Below are 18,937 nucleotides of genomic sequence, written 5' to 3' on the forward strand. Positions count from 1 at the left end.
AATAATCAACTTAATTATAATTTTTACCAATGGTTTCAAGAGTTTTTGACTTTCCTCATAAATTAGTTGCTATTGATATTTCTTAATAGTACCAGCCACTAGTTGACGGGATTAGGAATGAGTAAAATGATGCTAGGCATGCCAGATAGAGTATCTACGACTCCATAGCAATTATCAGATATAGTATCGTCCTGGTCGCGATTTTATCAATTAACCAATTCTCAATTGATTTGCTGAAAACTGCCAAGCGGGTTCATGCGATGCACGACATGTTGAGTATGACAAATAAATTTTCCGAGCGGGAAAAACAAAATAAAAAAACGTGGGAACATTTGAAGGTTACACAGACTATGTATAGGAGCAAGTTATAAAAATCCGAGTCATTTATTGAATATCAAACGTGACAATTTAGCCATACATGATCGCAAACATACATGCATAGTAGAGACGACAAAAAAAGAAAGAAAAATAGGAGAAATCTTGGTATCTTCAACTTATATACATACTCATCAGTCATGAGAGTCATTCCGACATCCATCTATCATCTAATAACCCTCAAACATACACAGTCAATCAAGCTCCGGGATGATAAAAGGAAATATTTAGAAAATAGGCATATCGACGGTATTAGTGTAATCGATACCAAGATCCTCGATTCTGTCACGGCAGGTGCCGAAGATAAGGTCCCACAGTCTTGTCTGCTTGCCATAGTTGTGGCTGCTCTTCCAGCCAGTGCGATGGTGCAAGTCATGATCCTCAATGACCAACTCGGCCCCAAACCATTCAAGAAGCCAGCCAAAAGTATTCGGCGGAATCGCGTGCATGCGAAGTCCAGAATGACCGGCAAGCTCGGCATACACAACGTACTGCTGGCAGATCCACCACTCGTAAAAGCCCATGGGCATGCCCATTAGTTTCATAGTGAAGTAGGTCATCAAAGGAATGCCGGCAATGTCGAAGAACTCCTGCTCATGGTCGGCGTACAAGGTGAGCAATGGGTTCGGGTGCTTGGTGAGATGGTGGGTGCGGTGGTATTTCCATAGTCCTTCGAACTCATGCATGACGCGGTGATACCAGTAAAACCAAAAGTCGAGGATAATGCCGTACAGGCCAGCCTCGAGAGGGAGCCAGTACCAGTTGATGGACGAGGGTGCTAAGGCGGTACGGTAGGCCAAGAAGACGGTGAACATGGGGCGGAAGGTAGATGTCGACACAAGCGAGTGCACAACTTTTCCGACACCTATATCCGGGACTTCGTCACGGGGATGCTTGTCACCGTCGAGGAAACCATAGAGGTGGCCGAGACCTCGCATCATGTGCAGTTGGCGAATAGCGATGAGCTTGAAAGCGGCGCTATAGAAGGTAAAAGCAGCCAGAGGGCCTAAATTCTGGCCGGTATACTGAACATAAGCCTGATGGATGATGAGGGGAATCACTGCGTGGGCGAGCACCCAGCGATGTTGTTTCCAGTGTGATAGATATGGCATTGCATCTGTTTTGGCGTGCACAGGGACATCCTTATCCAAGGCTGTGGGATGGACGCCCAATACTTCATAGAACCAGTGCCAGATGTTCCACTCGCTGCGGCTGAGGTGACGCCAGGTCGACTTCATCGAGTCTTTTTGGTTGGGTCCTGGAACCATCTTGATGTGTTCAGTCTCAGTGTGAGCGTAGAAAGAAAAGACTAGGACAACAGTAATTGAATGTGGTACTCTCAAAATCACAACCCGGGGCTAGTCTGGGGCGGGTGAGGTCCCTCTTATACTATACTCATAGTCATCGCGCGGACTTAGCGCCTGTAGATCAAGCATTAGCCCATGGCTCTATTTGGGCATGTGAATAGGCTCGGCTCGGAGAATGGGTCGCCTCTAAAAAGAACCCATCCCCAACGGAATGATTGCACAGATGTGATTGGCCACCAGCCACATGGGCTCTACGAGACTACAAACGGCACTGTACTCGTTAGAGGGATATGCGGACTTGCAAGTGTCGTCTGTAGGACGTCATCTAGGCAGATGAATAAAGTTGATAGACATCATCTGATGCTAGCATCGTATTCACAAGATCCTTATAGTAAATCCTAATTTTGATCTGAATGTAGACAACATCACACACCCTCACATTTGCAGCGTTTGAGCCAGCCAGGCGAGACGTGAATCATCAGCCCACTTCATTCATTTTCGGTATATTTCTGGATTGCGCTATCAAGAAACAGCGATGCCTAGGAGAGCCGGTTGGCGTCGCACATCCTCGCGCCACATAGATGGTACAGGCCTAGAGTCATCCAGTCTAATCCCAGTGGAGTAAGATTGTGGGACTTGCTGGACCCCGGATACCTCTCATGGACAATCGGGACACTAATCATAGGGAGGAATACATATGTGCCCACGACTGCACCCATGATTGTAAGCGAGTGTTTGGCTAGTCCAAGCTGGATGAGATCATGGGCGACAATCTAAGACCTGTGGGGGTATGCCGAGGTAAAAATTTGACCAGTGCGGGTTTCGCAGGTCAGGTGACCTCGTTGAACACTATTACATGCAACGATAAGATTAAAAAATGATAATAAAGATACGTGGCTAGCCGGTTGTTTAGGCTACAGAATATTTTACATACGATCTTGCTGATCAATGACCATCTAGACGAAATATGCATGTAGCCTAGATTCGAGGACCACTGCATAGATTGCACATCGCGATGTCAAGCATATGCAAAAGCGGAACTCTTCGGCAGACAGCAAAGAATTCCTGTATAAGTCAGGATATATACCCCGTGTCTTAGCATGCTTCGATAATGATGTTCGCAGGGACGCTCGCAGGGTTAGCAGAATCGGCCAATAGGAAGGTCACTACTCCACGCGCCGAGGCGCCGAGAGACTCCACAAATACCTAAAGAGGCCTAGCCCTCTCACTGGAGCGGCGCTTAGAGAATTTTCCCTTTGGTGGCGCCTCCAGTGGGGCAGCTGGCCACAGCTACGTATAAAACGAGCCGCTTTCCACCATTACGGGCTACTATGCTAGGTCATGTGATCGAATAACTTGACTGTCACTAACCTCACTATGCACAGAATATCCCAAACGACTTGATAGTGACTCACATGTGCTATGTTGTGCTGTTATGATGGGGCCTGGGCACGAAACGCTCGAACAGAAAGCCACACAGAGGCTAGGACTGAAGTTTGCTGTGTGTAGCTATGAGTTCGAGATTTTAATCTATGCATAATCAAGGTGGTGTAATGGTAGCATAGCTAGTGGCACACGATTTTCATACATGATTCTCGGTTCGAATGCATGCGCTAGGCACCTATTTTTTCTATTTAAGCAGGGCGTCGAGATCTGACAGGCATAACGAAATCCAGGAATGTAATAGCAGCTAGTCTCATCATCCCTTAGTTGAGCGACTTCCTACCGATTTTGGATACCATTTCTCATTTGTTGACTAGTGGAGTAAATCAGTATTGAACTTTTACAAATCTACAAACCGACTATTGAATGTCGAACCGAGGTAAATCCCATTTAGCCATTGCTCGATGTCATTATGAGTAGCTGCGTGTCAGGGTAGGCTTCTTGGATTACTCGGTCGCTCAACTTCATATTTCAAACACCCTAGAGGTGCTGGCAGCTTCTCCGGCCCCTTCCAGAGCTTGTAGTTTTGTTCATTGACAGTCATACCTGCCGGTTTTATATTGTCCGATGCTGTAGTCCACACATGCCATGTATTAAGTAATTTAAACATATAAATATCACAAATATCATTGAGTTGGTATTACTCTATCACCGACTCTATGTTTGTACACGTCAGAAGGTGACTCCCTACCTTATCTTTAGTCGGCTTATCCACGAGTAGAAAAATCAACAACGTATACGAAAAGAATTACAAGGCAACCGCTTTTGCGGTCAGCTAAATCGTGCTTGTGCAACTACGAGCTAACAGGTGAGTCATTTTTTCTCCCCAAGGCCATATATCCAAGCAGCGATTCTCGCAGCGCCGGCTTGCTCACATGTGCTAACTCCTAGTAACACCTAGCGGTGGTTAGCATTACGCACATGCCAGCCTGATATCTATCTGTGAAGGCATCGCTGCTGCCTAGAAAATCTTTCTCGGAGGCTAGAGAGCCAGAAACTTGACGAATTTCAACTATAAGAGCTGAATACTCGATAACCCAGCAGGCAGTACTTAATTTCAGGACGCAAAACTCATTTGCTATCCGTAAGTCACGCACGTATATTTGTAATTATACATATGAAAAGTGCAATATGAGTTGACCTGCTTAGCCATTTCTCGTTCCAAAATTAGAATCAAGACCTTCAATTAATATACTAGATAGTTGAAGAACAGAGCAAAATTGAATGTAAAATTTAAATTACGGATCAACAAGTAGATTCTTGTGATACAGAAGCTGATTGGTTCGAGATTTATTTTTATTTTATTGGGCTTTTGGGCGCGCCAGGACGGCACCTGTGGGATATCTGAATATAGTTTTCATGTAAGAGATGACTTTAACTCACATGCATAGAAATCAAACACTGAACACTCATACAAAGAAATCATGCTTTAAAAGAGAAAATAACTCTCTAGAACTAAAGTAAGATAAAAATTACGTCTTTCAAGTCTGATTCGAAGCTCTTCGATTTGTTAAGCTACAGGTGTATATAATGTCATGTACCGGCCCGATCGAAGTAGGATCTGAGATAGAATCAAGAAAGTACTTTACATATCAATTGATGTAGTGGTAGCAGACATCCAAGAACTATATGTAAAGGAATGAAAAACATAAGTTAAATCGGAGTTTCAAACTGGTTAGAAATGTACGATGATGAAAGTGTTTGAACACAAACCTGGCAAGATTACAGCTACATATATAACATGTAACAGTTGACATAGTTAAAATTACTATCGGCAAAGACATTAACGATCATACTAGATTTAGTTTCTCGATTGATTGACGGTTCTATTTCTACTGATTCAAACCGGTCAAGTATACGTGTGTTCTTTATATGACCGAATTGCAGACACGCTACACCGCATCAATACTTTTTGCTTATGCAATTTTCAAATGCCCAACATTCGACATTACACATGTGCAGTCAATGACCCCACAGCCATGATAAACGAGAATTGAATATCAATTGATACATGCCAACTAGTCTAAACACAGATTATTAGACCGAATATTAGGAGCATTCTGATAAACGCACAGGTGACTGTTCATTAATTGGTATATATCAATTGACTTAATACAAATATGGAGATTTGTCATTATCGTAGAATATACATTACACACGAGATGAAAGCCGTATTGAAAACGTACAAAAGAATATGGACTATATATTCCTCACCATCCAAACACCTCAGCGGAGGAAAAGGAAAAAAGAATGGGAAAGATAAATCAAAACTCCCGACTTTCTCCAATATCACAAACATCGAAGGTGCCTTTTTCCGGCAACTCGTTCCTCTTCAAGGCCTCTTTTAGCTTGACTGGAGGCTCAAGGACGTCTTCTTCTGTTAGAACCCAGGTGCCCCAATGCATACCGAGGGCACGCTGGCACTTGGTATCCTGGAAGATGTTGACGGCATCATGCGGATCAGCATGCATGGGACTCATGATAGATCGCGGCTTATATGCGCCAATGGGGATGAGGCCTAGATCAAAGGGGCCTCTTAATTCGCCAACCTGCTTGAACGCTGGGCAAATTGGGAAGTTATATTCGGGGGCGTGGTCGTCAGTCACACCTTTGAGCAAGGGGACAGAACGGTAGCCGGTGTCTCTGGAGGGATTATTAGATTAACCGTGAAACATGAACTTGGAATGTCATATGGTAACGCACCCTGCAAAATAAACCTTGCGACCGCCAGACTCCACACCCCATGAAGCCCAGAGGGTCTTGCAGCGATCAAACGGTGATCGCGCACTGAAATGCTGACATGGCAAACAACTAATTGTCCCGATTATATCCCCAGGGTCTCTCTTCGGTGTCGTCTCATCTCCGGACTTCGTCGTCTCCATGTGCTGCGTCTGAGGTGACAGAGTGATATCGCGCTGGTCCCACCAATCCAACTCCGTGACGTTTGTGATACCAGAGTTTTTGAACCACTGCTCGTTACCGAGGGGCACGAAAAAATGGCAATTGGGATGGCGCTCCGCGATCTCGGTGACGGTCGGCAGCGATAAATGATCGTAGTGGTTGTGCGATATCACGACGACGTCTATCACGGGAATCTCGCTGACTTTACAGGGTGGTTCGGTATATCGTTTCGGGCCGAGCCAGGAAAGCGGGGAGCAGCGGTCTTCGAAGACAGGGTCAAAGAGGACTCGAAGACCACCTGGAAATTCCACATAGAAACAAGCATGTCCTAACCATGTTGCGCGAACGGATGAGGAATCAGTCTCTCGTGAAGGGAGAAAAGTTGGCTTCTGTACAGGGACGGTGGGAGGGGTGGTATCGGGGTGATTTGCTTCGCCGGTGAGACGTCGACTGAAGTATGGAATCCAATTAGCAGACGGATAATGTATGGATGACCGCCAAACTCACCCGATCAAAGCCTTTGTAATCTCCCAAGATGTAATATTCACGAATGATCTATGTTCAATCAAGGATCAGTCAACGATCGAAAATGCGAGAAATCTTGTTTGAAAAAGTAGGATGAAAACGCACTCCCAGGGATTGGTATATCCGCCATTGATATGATGCGCCTTGGCAGCAGCGTCTTCAGGAACCGCAGGCTTCGGGGACGTTGCCGAGACAGTGAGAGCGTAGAGAATGGCTGACGTCGACGAGGTCATGTTGCGACGGGTTGCACGACCGAGATACAACGGATTTGAGGAGTGATAATACTGTTGGTGTTGATGGCGCCACTGAGAAAATAGGCGTCTTATAAACGGCCGCATGTGCACGGAATGTAAAGTAGGGAATGAAAAGAAAAATAAGGAAAGGAAAAATCAGAATCGAGAAGAGGCGCAACGGATGCAATGGGCTCAGGTTATATGTGAATGGCGAGTCGTCAGCAAAGATATGCCTGATGAGCCGAAGCAGGAAGAAGCCAACCAGGCTAAGCCCTGCGGACCAATCAGAAGCTGGTGTGCTCGGTGGGCCCCGGAGTTAAGCATCGTGGCGGACAAAAGTGCTGGGTCATACAGCCGGAAAGATTGATCCGGATGAAAATATTAAGGTGAGGGAGTTCACAGGTTGATGGGATTAAACGTATTATTTTAAAATGTGTCCGTACTCGCTGCCTATAGCCGAGCACAGGAAATTAAGCCTCGATTAAACATGACTATCGTCAACACCACGGTGCTTTAGAATCTATCCCATCCATATTCCGTCGACAAAAGAACAAATTACAAACTGGCCTTGCCTCTCGGCTCAAAAGGCAATACAACTGCCAGCGCACCCGCAGCCAGGAACAGAGCTCCACTGACATACACCGGCGCAGCGCTGTTGAGATTGGCGAACATTGCAATGATGGGTGACATGATGCCGAAAATGCGATTTGCTGAGGCTGTGACCGCATTACCCGTTCCACGATCCTTGGTCGGGAAAACCTCAGGCGTGTAGGCATACAGAACGGCATACATTACATTGCTCATGAAGCTGTACGCGCAGTTGAACCCCAACAATGCATCCGAGTGGGTTGCCGTGGTAGACGCAAAGAGGAAAACTCCTGTCAGAGCTGTCGACAATGCTAGTGTGCCTTTGCGGCCGAATCGAGGCAATTCGACTAGGAAGCCACCAAGTATGCAGCCAGGAATTCCGAGTACGGCAATAATCACTTCATTGCGGTAAGTGATATATGTTGAACCGTCGCCAAAGTCTGTTCCGCGCGTAGACTGGATATACGGCAGAAAGGCATTGTAGAGGGGGAACCCGAGACCGATAAAGGCCCAAATAACAGTGATCAACGATGTTGAAATGGCCATCTTGGTGGTCGAGAAGAGCGAACGCAAGTGATCCATGTTGACCTTTTCAAGCTTCCGCTCCAATGCGGCTGCGGCCGATGTCTGCTGGGCATCTCCTTGCTCTGTCTCATCAGCGAGTACGTTGTACTGAGTCAGGTCCTCAAGCGTCAGAGTCGAGGTTTTGCCGTTGCGTCGAGCAACTTCATGAATGACCTCTACTGCCTCAGCGTCTTTGCCGCGTGACATCAGGTACTTTGGAGACTCGTAGATGGTGAAACACACAAATCGAATGATGAACATGGCCATAGCCAGGCCACCCATGGCAATCATGAAATACCGCCAACCCATATTCTTGCTCTTAGTGCAGACTGTGTTTTGCTGGCAAGTGTAGTTGCCCAACAATGGCCATGCCACCAAGGTAGCGACCAGCTGTGCAAATGCCCAGTCAATGGACAGAACAGTTAGGAGATACTGGTGAGAAGCAGGCAAAAATTCAAGAAAAATAGCAGAATCCACAGGCAAGTTACCGCCCACGCCCACGGACCAGAGCGCTGCAAAGACACCAGCGGCTGCAAAATTCGGGGAGCCGGCAGCAATGAGGCCAAACACGGCGGTGATACCAATTGTCAAGTTGAAGGCCCATCGTCTCCCGAATATATCACAGCCAAACCCCCAAAAGACCGCACCAAACAATAGGCCAATGTTTTGTGCCAGCGTCAGGAATTCGCCATGAACGGGGTTGAACTCATTTTTGACCGGGGTAAAAATGAGCGAAGTCACGATCGGCCACAAGTTGTCACTCGCCCAGCCAAAGCCGATGACGACAAAGAGCTGCCACTGATAACGGCCCATACCGATTTCCTGGATGGCTTTGTTCAGCACGCGAGCCTTCGCCTCATAAACTGGGTCGAAGGTGCCCGAGGGAAGCGCCGTTTCTTCGCCCGGTTGCACATCGTCGAGAACCCGGGTCGCAACAGGCGAAGCATCTCTGCTCTTGCTTTTATTGTCCGAAGCCATTTGTACGGCCTACTCAATCAAGACTGAACAGCGCAAGGACAACGTCGAAGCTGTTTGGAACTAGCTGTCCACTGAAATGTTTCTCGTCGCTATTGAGACTCGAAAGAAACACCCGCATGGGGCAGATCGAATCGATCAAATCGAGAAGTCAGGAAACGAAACCACAAGAGCCTGAGGAAGGGCAATCTGGTCTTTTGTAGGTGATTTCCTTTCGCAATAAGCCACGATGAAAGAAATCTCTTCCAGACTAGAGAAAAACGTGGAGGCGGCAGGGTCTCCAACGGGTCGCGGCCATCACAGAGATCTCGCCGACTCGCTAATTATTCTTGCATGACAGGCTAGGGAGGCTGCATTGGGGGTCCATGCAGCGAGAATGAGAGTGAGAGTGACGAACTCAGTGGGAGCGATGGCGTGATTATATGCATGTTTGCGCGATAAGGAATCAATGAATGCGGCCACTGTCAGAGTTACGTAGGAACAACGGAAAACTGCAATAAGAATACGAGCTTCGAGCGGCCTTCGAGAAAGGGCTGGTCGGATTGGGCTAGGGCAATGCGACCTGGGGCCGGTGTGGGCGCACCAATCACAGGGCCGTCTTTCGGAACCGGAAGCAGCCAGCCCGGCAAATCACGAGGCGTCAGTGGCCTAGTTAGGTTGCTCCTGCCCTGATCCGTACGTACTCGGGGATGGACCCACCTTCCCCGGCACGCAGTACGCAGCGAGGCGGCCCGAGGCGCCGACTGTGTTCTCTTACGGTGCCTGAGGCATTGTTGATGCTGTATTTCACTAATTCAGAGCTAAGCAGATTATATCTAAGGTCCAGGGAAAAGCCAAAAGAGTGACGCTCCATGCTTATGTCCCATATTTGATTGAATGTCATTATCAACACAATCATGCATCTCCAAGTCGCGATGAGAGCACATATTCATAATCCAGATGACACTAGTAAGAGGAGCAGGCGACGTCAAAAACAGAACAATGAAACAACCAGCAGAAGAAAAAAAAAGGCACGTGCTTGTCTATACGAATAATCAAAAAGTGAACAATCGCAGATAGAAAGACGCAGCCAGAATCGTAGTGACAATACCGTCACTCCTTGCATAGTATACAGGCTCACATAAGACCTACATGGACCGAGGCAGGAGAAATCATAGCATTTCTAAGACGACACTCTGAATCCAGCTCAAAGACAGGACGTTATCCGAGAGTTGTACGCGTCAAGCATACATGTACAGATACAAGAACAATATGGTATCAAAGCGAAGAGACCGAGAATGAAGGCGTGGAAAAGGCTTCAAGCATCAATGCTGAGAAAAAACAGGCACATACAAAACAAAAGAACTGTGAAGCAAAGCAAAGGCCAGGGAGAATAGGGAGAAAAAGAGAGAAACAAAGGAGGAGGCCATGTGCAATGCAAGTGTCAAGACATGTCGGTAAACCCTCGGACGACATATTCTTCACCTCGGACAAACACCCTTTGGCCGGGTTTCCGCCAGTTGTTTTTCCCCTCCTGAGCAGCCGTGAAATCATTTTTCCCTCTCACCATACTGGGCAGGTCTTTGCTCTCTGGCCCTGTGGAATACTTCTCGACCCAGCCTCGCTTGCCGGCATACTCTTCATGTCGTACACTGACGCCTTCGGTATCGCCAAATTTTTGGAAGGTGTATCCCGTATTTTTCGGTGTCTGCACAATGCGTGTCGGTTGCCGCACAGCTATATATGTACCGCCTATTCTGGCTAGAAACGTTTCGACCTCCTTGCTCTCCTCTGTTCCGGCACCATCCATGTTCTGTATCACCGAGACGTGAGAGCCTGCGCTTTCCAGCACATAGGCGATATTCGGCCCGGGAGTGGCAATGGGCTTTCGCTGTCGCCAGACTTCTTCGTATTGTCGCGGAAATGGGCCAGCCGGATCAGAGGGTCGCAGCATGGTGCCGGTCTCCAGCTCGTCCCCATTGTCCATGGGCGTGAAGAGACCCGTGTCGACGTGTTGAAAGGTGTTGCGCGAATTGATAGTGTGGAGGAATGTAACTCGTCCTGTTAGACAAATTCAGCCATTAGCATCACACCAGCCTTGTTTTACAAATATTGTCTGTAATGCGATTGATAACATACTGGAGTCGGTTTGATCGACGACGCGCACCCCTGCGATCGCCCAGTCCAGCTTCTTCGTGTCCTTTTCGACCCGCAAATCCACGAAGAAGTTATTGACGCTGAGAACAGTAGTGTCGGTGTTCTCGTACGCGTCTTCTGGCGGCCATCGAATCGACACCCTCGTCGACATGGAATATGCATGCTTGCCTGTCGTGAGGGTCTGCGTCTGGATGGGATTCGAGTGCACCATCATTGTCGCGGTCGCAAACGTGATGCTTCCTTATTGTAATAATTGCGACGAAGAAAAACAAAAAAGATTAAAATAAAACACAAAAACCCTCTCTCCGCTTCCCCTCTCTTTTCTCTATTTCTCACTCTATCCCCCTTCTTCCGCTTGTGCAGGAAGAAGTCGGGTGCTCCCTTTTTGTTGTTGTTGTGGCCCTCCGTGCTCCCGGATGATGTTATCAGTGAATGAGCTTCTCCACCAGGAAAACAGGCAAGGTTAACGTTTGCGGAAAGGCACACCACACACACACACAGACACACAGGCACGAAAAGTAGGTCAGGAGCACGCACGACACATGACAAGGCGACTCCAGCGACGACAGATCGAGATCTGACAGCTTGGCCTTACCCCGCCCTAATTCCGGTTAGGTCGGGCTCGGCGGGCGATCGCTATTGCCCTGCGGGGGATGGCGTGCTGATTGGCCCGTCGGCGGATATACCGCTGCGATGCCAACAAAGGGTGAATGCATGAGAGTGCAGAAAAGGAGATTGTAGCGACAAGAGACGGAACAATATGAATGGAGCCACTTGGTGACCCGTCTTATGCGCAACTCTCCACGTGGCCTAACAAGCAGTAGCCAGCACTAGGCAGCACTGGTGGCTGGCACATCGCTGCCACAATCGCATCATCCCCATATCGGTGGATCTGGGGCGGCCAGGATGGCGGTTAGTGGTGTTGCACTATCTGTATAGGGCAGGTGAACCTATCGAGAAGGATGCGAGATCCGCAGTTGCTAGGAACTACTAGCCGGCCGGATACAACATGATGAATGCGTCAAGAGGCAGGTTCATCCAAAGCAACGAGCAAAACATTGCTATAGCTCGCGCCATGCTTTGCGGTTTCCACTTCCAGGCAGGAAGTAGAATATGACTACGGCACATGTCAATCTAGCATCGCTTTAAAATCAGAACGGAGCTTAATGGACCAATCAGAGCATTTTGGAGTTTAGAATGTTTCATGGTAAACTAGCAAAGCTCACCTAAGCTTTGCTAATAATAATAAATAACAGAAGTGTCTATTACTATCTTCACGTGACAACAACGCGGCAGGTCACAGGGCTCCATGGCGCAAGAGGAAGGAGCTGGGTGCGGCTAGAAAAAGCAACTACGAGCATCGCATCGCGCCTTCCCCTGCTGTCATCCATCACCGCCATCCAGCATCAATCGTCAATGATCAATGATCCATCATCTCTTCATCATGCATTGTCCAGACTCACCCATCTTTCGAGGAAGACATCCAGCTCGACATCCTCTGGTACGCAGTTATTAATGCCCCGGCGAATGGCCACTGCAAAATTAGGATAGCGGCTGCTGAACGCCCTTGTACGACTATCACCGGCCCGCCAGCAGCGTTCCTCAAACTCGCGGAAATATGCGACAACGTCTCCCGGCAGAGGACGGTCCATTCTTTGAGCGGTTAGCTGCACCATACGGACCATGCCTTTGGCCAACGGCAATCGTTGCGCAAAGTAGCCGTGCGCCTTGCACAGGTTCATAAACGCTTTGTGGTTGTCCGGGTTCTGCAGGTCCTCCATCAAGATGCACAATGCAATTGTAATCCACTGCGCATTGACGACTGGGCCTGGGTCGGACCGAGAAGATGATTGCTGGATCTCAATAAGTTGATTGATCGCATGGGCAGATGAGAGGCACATTTGCCTCGACTGCTCTGCCCACCCTAACATGTGTGAATCCGCGTCGGGTGGCGCCGTCTTCAAAAATGCGTATATTGTGATGATGATACTGTGGTAGTACATGCTAGGACCACGTCAGTTATTACGAAATGACACTCTATAGTCAACGCATCAGTGGTATTGGGGAATAACGAAGGAAACAGCTGCTAAAGAAAAAAAGAAGATCAAGGAAAAGAGACTCACTGCAAAGACAGCAAACTAGGTATTGGGGTTATACGGTAATCCATGCACTTTCGACAGCCGTTCCACCACTGCACCAGACGTGAATGCCAGCGTTGAACCGCAGCCACCAGCTCGGCATGGGTGTAACTGGTCTCCCCAAACAAGAATGCTGCAGCATCCCAGGCGATATTGCTAATCCTCCCAAGCTCATTGAGAATGCAGTCATGGTGGATGGGCGATAATACCCCAAAGTGAGCATAGAACGGAAGTTCGTTATGGTGAATATTCGCGTGCATAGAGACGTGCCCATCTATATGCATTATCCGGATCGAGGGAGGGATCTGAAAGGTCAAATTTGCGCTCCTACAATGTGTTGTCATGAGAATCCAAAACTAAGCATGTCTGCAGGAGGCTTACACAAACGTATTAAATTGACCGAGCTCGATGCGGTCGAGGAGCTGTCTCAACTCGCTCGCAGATAGACCTGTATTCACGACACGAGATTCGGCTTTTCGAAGGGATTTCATGACTTCTGCCGCTTGTATTGTGTAGACCCAACCAGCTCGATCCTTGCCCATGGCACAAGCACTTGACAAAGTCAGAATGCCATTCATAGTCGCAAAAGGGACCAGAAGGTAGGAGCATGTACCAGGTAAACATGATACCCAACCCTTGAGTTGTCGGAATAGACACCCTGCCCTCTTCTTCGTCTAAAAGTCTTTTGGCTTCTTTCCAAAAGTGTTCGCCCTTAGTCACGGAATCGCCTGCGATCGCGCAAACTTTGGGATGGTCGGAGAGAAACTTGTCCGCTTATTAGCAAAAACTTTAACGTCAAGAATATGAACGCACACATGCATCAGCCAGCATTGCATTCACTAGAAATGGAGAACACAGTGGTGATCGCAAATCCCTTGACCGCATGGCTCTAAGAAAGAGTTCTTGATCAATATAATTGTAGCCCGGAAAGCTGCATGTAAACCACAATGAAATGAGATGAGATATAAAGCTATCGTCCTCAGTCACGCTGGTCCAAGGACTTGCTGGTACTCTGAAGCTAGGAATATCCACTAGTCCGGGGACAGGCAATATGGGTGTCCTTTTCTGAGTTGAAAGCTTTTCCTGTGGCTGTTGCTCTGATATCCATTTCATATCATTTTCAACTTCAATCCACTCTGGACTCCATTGGGCCTCTTTTCGCATAAGGTGTGCTTTGAGATACAACTTGACATCGTTTATGTTCTCCAACGTTCGAATGTCGTGAACTAACTCCGTATTATACGACTGCGGGCCTCTTTGAAGAGTTTCCATGAGCTGCAAGAGAAGTCGTCGGTCATCCTCCAAACTGTCGATCTTTTTTTTCAGATTGAGTTTGCGGCGCTGGTCTCCTTCGGTATCGATAACGCACTCGACTTTGGACTTCAGACAGGTTTTGCACGGTGGTACTCCGCTACACTAGCAGTTGATTCATCGTACTAAGTCTTTCATGTGAGATCTAAAAAAGAGCAGAAACACGATGTACCTTCAATTTGCGTGCCTTGCACGCCTGGCATGCCGAACTGACATTTTTCCTCCTTTTGCTCTCATAGGCGTGGGGATCGTGGGAGCCTGGAAGAGCCGGCGCTAACGGACGATTGTAGTTCATTTCGGTGATGCGAGCTTCGTTGGATTTGACAAAGATTGCGCATGGTTGTTCGGGCAATCGAAATTGGGACGGAGTGGAATTTCGAAAATTCAAGTCGGAAGAGAGATCTCTTTAAAACAAAAGCTATGAAAACGCCTTGCCGCTGGGTATTCTTACCATACTTGCACTCCTCTGGAATACACCAGTGCATCTCATCCACTCCCTACCAAGCATCCACTCCCTACCAAGCGCCTTCCAACATAAGCCAGCCGGCCGACTAAAAGTCTAGAGAAACGAAGGCCGCGGCTTAGTAGCCTGGATGCAATCTCCGACCCAATCGGGTCAATGCATACCATTTTAGCGGCTGTCAAATAGGCCAGCTAGTCCGACTGTCCATGTGCGATGCTACGTCGTAGGCTACGGAGATACAAACCCGATAGTCTAGCTGCCAGCTGCATTTGTCTGACAGCAATGTGCGAGTAGGCCAGCAAATCGGAAACCTAGGGCTTGAACTATTTGTCGGCTAATATCCGACCTTTAATAGGTCTGTCTGCCTTTGAATTTCGGCTTAAAAGATCGACATCGATAATGAATTTCAACACGGTTGCATGAATGAAACCGATCGTGTGAGAGAGGGTGGCAACACGATCTACGTTACTAGTGCAAGATAACAGGTTCTTCCTACATCGCTACTGAGGGGACCAAACAATAATTATCACCCCGTCGCACGTGAAGGTGGGTTAAATCAGGAGAACTACGAAACAGTTTTAATACTCCGGCCAGGCAAGCTTACAACTGGCTTCAAATCCGTTCTTAGACTAAGTCTAGAAACCTTGCCAATGGTCAGGAAAACTCATCCGGGACAGCACCACTTTCTTACTCTAGGCCATTTTTCATACCACTTGCCAATGCCATCCTAGCATCCTAGCGCGAGGAGGCATGCTGCGCATTCAACATGTATGCTTATATTTCAACTATATATCAAGCCGATGTACTAGATTGGAGATTTTTCCAAATACCTCAGCCAGATGAGAGCTTGATCCATGTGTGCGTGGCCTTCACCGATGAAACATGAATCGTGAATCATTAGCATGAAGCCAACCGGATATAATTTTGAGACAACTGCTGGTTGGTCAATCAATTATTCATTGACCGAAATAAGACACAAATGATATCAAGTGGACTATATTACCATGATATTATAATTCCGCATCATCCTCTTACATTCCGGGCCATGTCATGTTGATCATCATCCATGTTAATATTTCGTTTTATATAGATTACTTGCCCATACTAATAGTTATACGAGCCCATGCGTGCAATTCCGTGGATTTATGGTAGAAACTGCAGTGCGACCAATGCTGTTAAGATATGAACTTTGAAGACTTCATCAGAATCTCATATTATTTCTCATTTTGCTCTCTTTCCCTAGTATTTCTAAAATATGTTGAATAATACTGCTGGTTAGTGTAGTGTCAGGTTCCAGGGATTTGCTGACTACCCAGTGCGGTGTTTGCTTTGCTTTGCTTTTTTCACAGAGTTCTTTCAGCGTATCGATTTGCTGACTCCAAAGAGAGTAGTGAAGTCACAACTAATCCCTGTGGGGTTTTGTATGTACGTCTTTCGTTCTATGTAAGCACTCTGATTTGTCGGGAAATTTTTGCGGACCGCCTGTTTTCCCCCAAACAACATACGATCGAAGAAATGATTCAACGACTGCAGATCACATCTCCTAAAAGCTAAAACCTGTTATTTCCATATGAACAGTTTTAATTTCATTGTTTCTCATTTCAGAGCATAATTACAAACCCGCCTTTACGATTGGTTTTCAGCATTGATTGCTTATTCTTCTTAGTGCCATAATAACAGTTCTGACTAAAGTATTACTTGATTATTGATTCTTACAGGGTGACACTTCGGTCATAATACATGTACATAAATTATTTGAGTTATTTCATGAGATGGCAAAAGGTGAAAGTGGTTGGGATTGGCTTTCTTTTCCTGATTGGCTTAGATATATTCTCCGGCCAATGTTGAATCCTCGAGACTCTTGAAATTACAAGCCACTGGCCAACCTCTGACGCGGGGTAAATGATTGTCTCTTCTTTTTTCGAAAAGGAATGCTTAATCGGGTAAGTGATATCGTGTCGAGCTGCACGGCGAGAACGAGCTCGCCGACCGCATTCAATCTCTGACCAGTCATATGGTGTCGTATTTTTTCGGTGTTCAATGTTGGACGAGAAGGAAATTTCGGGAAATTGCACGAGTTGTGGGTTCATAAATTTGCGAATTGTGACTAGTCTTCCTCGGACTTGATGGTTCTCTAGTAGGAACAGTGATGTATCCACGAAAATCAAAATATATTTATCCTATAGATGCGTAGATTCTGCGTCTTGAAAACTTTGTCGACCGCCTTTCCTAACAAACTTTTCAGTTCGTTGTCGTAGCTAGTGGCACTATCTGAATGGTTTTTCTTTTTCTTTTTTCCCGCCTAGCTAGCATCCCGTTTTTAACAACTTGTTAAGGAAACGGCCTATATTGTTATGGAAAGATCATAGCTGTTAGTATACGTGATAAAACTGAAGTTTTTAGTTTCCTAGGAACATAACGAGTCTTCGATACTCCTAGAGCTTGACTTCGAAGATAGAAAAAAATTTCTTTCTTCAATGAAAACTTATAGGAGGAACATTAACCTTCAAGCTATAACGACCATCTGTGCAGAGTGAAGTCCAGTGGAATTAGTCTAGACTATTTATTTACCGGCTCAGACTGCTCATGCATTCTATATGTCTGGACCGCTATATCTAACTGTATTACCTCCATAGAATTAATAGCATATGTTTCATTTTTTCGAAACATGCTTCAATTTCACCGAAGTCTATGCACTAATCATATAATGTACAAGAAATTCTCACACCCAAGAGCACTCATTTACAGGAGAGCCGCCTTGCACAGGTGAGGAGCACCGGAGTTATCGTTGTTTGGCTTAGTGCCAATACCGCAGAAGTTGAGGTACTGGTCATAGTAGACTCGGATAGGACCAGGGTTTGTGTTTCCCTTCTTCGAGTCCTTGGGGTAGTTCGACTTCTGGCCGATGACGATAGGAAATTCATAGACGGTGTGGCCCTTCTTATTGCACGGCTTCGCAAACTGGAGGCCGCCCTTGTTTTCGAATACCTTCGGGTAGCCGCTGAGAGTGCCTCCGTTGGTGGCTCCGGCGTATTTGGCGCTTTCCATGGCCTTCTTCTTGGAAATGTCGGCGATCAAAGCACCGGAGTTGTTGGTCTTGGCCTTGTCTGTGGACTTTTTACAGTGGTATGACTGGATTCAAAAGTACGTTAGCAATGTGGAGGGTAGCATATCAAACGCCCAGCTAGGCTTTATCTAATATACTTACGGTGTCGAGGAGTGTGCTAGACACCTCAAGAGGAGTAGTGTCAGCCTGGGCGACATCTGCCTCAGTGATCTCAGAGTCAATTGGAGCTGCGATGGCGCTGGCAGCAAAGGCAAGGAAAAGAAGGGATTTGACGTTGACCATGTTGGGCTAAAGGACAGGATATTTTTGTTGAATCAAAAATTAAAGGAAGTGAAATATTTTGGTAATGAATGAGTGACTGATCTTTGATTCTTGTGATTTGATTATGTCTACTGCAATATCATGGTGGTGATCCAGCAGTACTTATACCCATCTGGCCATGCAAACCTCATCTTCAATGTTTCATGCATAGTGGGTCGCTGTCAGATGCCTCCATATAACTGTCAAAATGTAGTTTCATGTTTAGTCAATGTCACCACGTTGGTCATAGGGAGGTAGATTGAGATCCGATCATCCTGTTGGTAAACGAAATGCCGGGAAAGTCGGACAGGAATGCCGACGCTACATTTTCGCTAAAGCCTTTTTGTTTTTCTTTTATGTCGAATAAAATTATAGCGAATTACTCTCAAGGCCCTTGCGTTAGTTACATATTGCTGACTGGCCTCCTTGAGGCCTTTAGATGTTGGTGCAACCTGGGGGCGCCGATCAAAAAATTTACCGGGGCAGCTCGTCTAAGTACATCGATTTGGGGCGCTCCCCCACAATCTGAAACCACATACGACCAGCGAGATGCTTGGCTTTCTAGCGCAGTCTATTTTTAAAGCGGCTCCGCTGGGCTGAAATTTTTGCCT

At 46.8% G+C, this 18,937-nt stretch overlaps 6 protein-coding genes across 6 annotated transcripts; all 6 read right to left on the bottom strand.

Annotated features, from left to right (window-relative positions):
- Nucleotides 1–376: 376 nt before the first annotated feature.
- BGW36DRAFT_388637 (uncharacterized protein) lies at nucleotides 377–1,705 on the bottom strand. The gene has a single exon (XM_046217248.1). The coding sequence runs from the start codon at nucleotides 1,641–1,643 to the stop codon at nucleotides 603–605; it is 1,041 nt and encodes a 346-aa protein (XP_046067697.1). The 5' UTR covers nucleotides 1,644–1,705; the 3' UTR covers nucleotides 377–602.
- Nucleotides 1,706–5,183: 3,478 nt separating this feature from the next.
- On the bottom strand, nucleotides 5,184–6,990 carry BGW36DRAFT_388639 (putative Zn-dependent hydrolase/oxidoreductase family protein). Its single transcript, XM_046217249.1, has 4 exons — nucleotides 6,657–6,990; nucleotides 6,534–6,581; nucleotides 5,829–6,476; nucleotides 5,184–5,768 (listed from the first exon to the last, which is right to left on the bottom strand). Exons 1-4 carry the CDS (start codon nucleotides 6,887–6,889, stop codon nucleotides 5,390–5,392), a joined length of 1,308 nt encoding a protein of 435 aa, XP_046067698.1. The 5' UTR covers nucleotides 6,890–6,990; the 3' UTR covers nucleotides 5,184–5,389.
- Nucleotides 6,991–6,998: 8 nt separating this feature from the next.
- On the bottom strand, nucleotides 6,999–9,396 carry BGW36DRAFT_388641 (putative sugar transporter). The gene has a single exon (XM_046217250.1). It carries the CDS (start codon nucleotides 8,912–8,914, stop codon nucleotides 7,340–7,342), a length of 1,575 nt encoding a protein of 524 aa, XP_046067699.1. The 5' UTR covers nucleotides 8,915–9,396; the 3' UTR covers nucleotides 6,999–7,339.
- Nucleotides 9,397–10,334: 938 nt separating this feature from the next.
- Nucleotides 10,335–11,261, bottom strand: BGW36DRAFT_305288 (uncharacterized protein; the record flags this gene model as incomplete). The annotated part of the gene is made up of 2 exons (XM_046212055.1): nucleotides 10,335–10,951; nucleotides 11,030–11,261. 2 exons carry the CDS (start codon nucleotides 11,259–11,261, stop codon nucleotides 10,335–10,337), a joined length of 849 nt encoding a protein of 282 aa, XP_046067700.1.
- A 1,228-nt stretch (nucleotides 11,262–12,489) lies between these two features.
- On the bottom strand, nucleotides 12,490–14,791 carry BGW36DRAFT_305078 (uncharacterized protein; the record flags this gene model as incomplete). The annotated part of the gene is made up of 6 exons (XM_046212034.1): nucleotides 12,490–13,051; nucleotides 13,171–13,512; nucleotides 13,567–13,737; nucleotides 13,799–13,950; nucleotides 13,999–14,601; nucleotides 14,669–14,791. The coding sequence occupies 6 exons, from the start codon at nucleotides 14,789–14,791 to the stop codon at nucleotides 12,490–12,492; spliced, it is 1,953 nt and encodes a 650-aa protein (XP_046067701.1).
- A 2,910-nt stretch (nucleotides 14,792–17,701) lies between these two features.
- On the bottom strand, nucleotides 17,702–18,778 carry BGW36DRAFT_419991 (Ribonuclease/ribotoxin; the record flags this gene model as incomplete). The annotated part of the gene is made up of 2 exons (XM_046219485.1): nucleotides 18,168–18,778; nucleotides 17,702–18,091 (listed from the first exon to the last, which is right to left on the bottom strand). Exons 1-2 carry the CDS (start codon nucleotides 18,306–18,308, stop codon nucleotides 17,702–17,704), a joined length of 531 nt encoding a protein of 176 aa, XP_046067702.1. The 5' UTR covers nucleotides 18,309–18,778.
- Nucleotides 18,779–18,937: the final 159 nt, after the last annotated feature.

Source organism: Talaromyces proteolyticus, assembly GCF_021365285.1.
Source record: "Talaromyces proteolyticus strain PMI_201 chromosome Unknown BGW36scaffold_12, whole genome shotgun sequence".
Taxonomy (NCBI): domain Eukaryota; kingdom Fungi; phylum Ascomycota; class Eurotiomycetes; order Eurotiales; family Trichocomaceae; genus Talaromyces; species Talaromyces proteolyticus.